Source organism: Cottoperca gobio, chromosome 4 (genome assembly GCF_900634415.1).
Source record: "Cottoperca gobio chromosome 4, fCotGob3.1, whole genome shotgun sequence".
NCBI lineage: Eukaryota > Metazoa > Chordata > Actinopteri > Perciformes > Bovichtidae > Cottoperca > Cottoperca gobio.
Window position 1 is genome coordinate 28820400 of NC_041358.1, and position 2500 is coordinate 28822899.

The 2500-nt window shown below is 40.3% G+C and overlaps 1 protein-coding gene across 1 annotated transcript in view; it reads left to right on the plus strand.

The window, feature by feature from the left end:
* jade3 (jade family PHD finger 3) overlaps positions 1-2500 on the plus strand; it is a 13306-nt gene that overhangs the window by 2012 nt on the left and 8794 nt on the right. Inside the window, exons 2-3 of the mRNA XM_029430332.1 lie at positions 2302-2361; positions 2443-2500. The exon at positions 2443-2500 is cut by the window's right edge and continues 25 nt beyond it. Of these exons, the coding sequence (XP_029286192.1) occupies positions 2313-2361; positions 2443-2500 (107 nt within the window). The 5' untranslated portion in view covers positions 2302-2312. The remainder of the gene's footprint in view (positions 1-2301; positions 2362-2442) is intronic.

Below are 2500 nucleotides of genomic sequence, written 5' to 3' on the forward strand. Positions count from 1 at the left end.
TGTGTGGGCAGGGGCGTTAAAGTGCTGCAAGAAGAACTTAAAAGTAGTAAAACCACAGTGTATAAATACTCTGTTAAAGTCAAGCATTAAAATGTTTACTGAATAAAAGTACTAATTCTGCAGACTGGCCCTTTCAGAATAATATATATATAATTATTGTGATATAATTATTGATGCATTAATGTGTTCATCACATAATGTTGTTTAAAGGGGGAGTTTATTGTACTCCCTTTATATACTGCTGGGTAGCAGATTATTGAAGGGAATCATCATTTGTGCTAAAAATACTCATTTTATTCTCATTTATTACAATGATTATGGTGCCAATGTTTGTTCTGTGCTAAACAAAGGTTTTTTCTTAAATGTTAAGATTATAATCTGGGACTTTAATTAGATTAATTGTTCAGCCCTATAATATACCCTCATGTATCAGTGGGTTTAAATGTTGTATTAATAATCTAAATCTGCAAAGTAAACTCGTAACTACAGCTGTTGAATAATCACATTAATATTAATCCGGCTGGAGTAAAATTGATTTAGTTTATTGTGTGTTCACTGAACTCATCGTGCAGAATACCAAATGGTATACTGTTCAAATAAACATAACAATACTGTGCATATTGAATTATTTAAATGTTTAGTCTGCAGCGGTTAGTTGATCAACAGAAAAATAATCTTTTTGATATTTGATCATATTTTGGTGATTAAACAGGAGATTATATGCAAAATACTATTTTATATTAAGTGTTGTGGTTCTGCAGAGATCATATAAATCATATTCTACTCATCGCACCAAAATCATTTTAATTACTGAGAATTATACAAACACGACTTTAAATGACTCTTTAAACTATTTCTATTTTATACGACTTTATACTTCTTCACATTTCAGACTTGTTACTGCACAATATTTACTGATCAAACTAAACCTTTTACAAATAAAACATGATTAAATAAAAGAAAGATAAGTTTTCTGTTTGACAAAACTAGATATTTAAAGACAAACCTCGAACGTTTTCCACACCAGCGTCCCGACGATGAGAAGAATAACGGACCGTTGAGGTAAAGCAGACGCCGTGTTTGCCTTTAGCCTCCTGAACTGAAGTCGTTGAAAGGTTTGAAAATCGTGAGCGAGTCGAAGGCAGCGCAGCTTCAAATCCAACAGACAGGACGTGCCTCGCATTCCCCCCGAGGACAGGAGGGGTCGGGGGGGGGAGCGTGAAGCATCACGAGCAGATCACCGCTCAGCGAACAGCCGCACGCTCCAGACTGTCAGACTCCAGTTCAGAGAACCGCTTCAAACCAAAGCTTTACGCGTCTCGGCCGCTTGTACCCGTGATCTCGTTCTTTGGGTCATGACCCTTCGTGACCACAGGTGAGGGGGGGGGGAACGAAGATCGACCGGTAGATCGAGAGCTTTGCCTTCTGGCTCGGCTCTCTTCTCGTCACAACGGTAAAGTGACTGCAGCACTGAGGTGCTGATCCTCATCCCGACCGCTCCAGTGACTGCTGAAGGTCGCAGGTCGCAGGTCGCAGGTCGATGACCGTTAGAAATCGTTTCCAGAATATGTTTATACGCAGGTTGGTTATTTGACCAGCTGCTCAGATTGTTGTCATCTGGATTATTTTATTTATAATTTCCACATTTGTTAAATTACGAGCGAACGCAAGAAAATAACTTTTACTTCTTTAAATCTTTGAAGGTCACGCCGTCCTTTCTGAAGTTGTCACATGTGTTTTTCTCTGCGCTGTGATTGGTTGTTGGCTGCTTGCAGAACCAGAAACAAACTCTTCTTGTAGATCGGTCGTGGAAAATGTTTTTCTTTTGTATCGAGCAGCAAAAGAGTCGCAGCACGACGTGTCCGAGTTAATGCTCTTGACTTTGCACGTCCACGTGTTGCGCAGCTGTAATCTGTGCTAACTAAAGCTCGGCGCTCATGGGAACTCGTTTACGGTACAACATGCAACAAATGTGACGACGCCGTCTGTTTCTGACATGGAGGGTTTCAGAATCTGACACGTGTCTCTGTTTCTATATCATTCTAAATGAAAGCTCCAACTTGTTTTGCAGAAGACTCGTCTGAATCTCTTGAGTGTCTGCTTCAGAGTTTATCGAAGTTTCACACGATACTAACTCGATTATATCAACGATATCATCTGCACGTAACGTTTACATCTCACAACTAAGATATGATTAGACAGGCCGTGGGATTTTCAAAATAAAGGCGCATCTTGAAGATGATCTATGTTTCCACTTTGCATCGATGGATCTAAAAGTACTTTGTGTGTCGTCTTCTTCAGGATGTTACAGGATGAAACGTCTCCATTCTTCAAGCAGCAGCGACAGTTCTGACAATGAGAGTAAGTCCTCCGTCTGAACAACAACATGGCGCTGCTTCGTGTTCTCTGCTGCTCTTTTATTCACACGCTCTCTTTCTTCAGGTCCCTCGACTTCTTTCTGCTCCTCCAACAAGTATGGCGGCAAACCTGAAACCCCCGC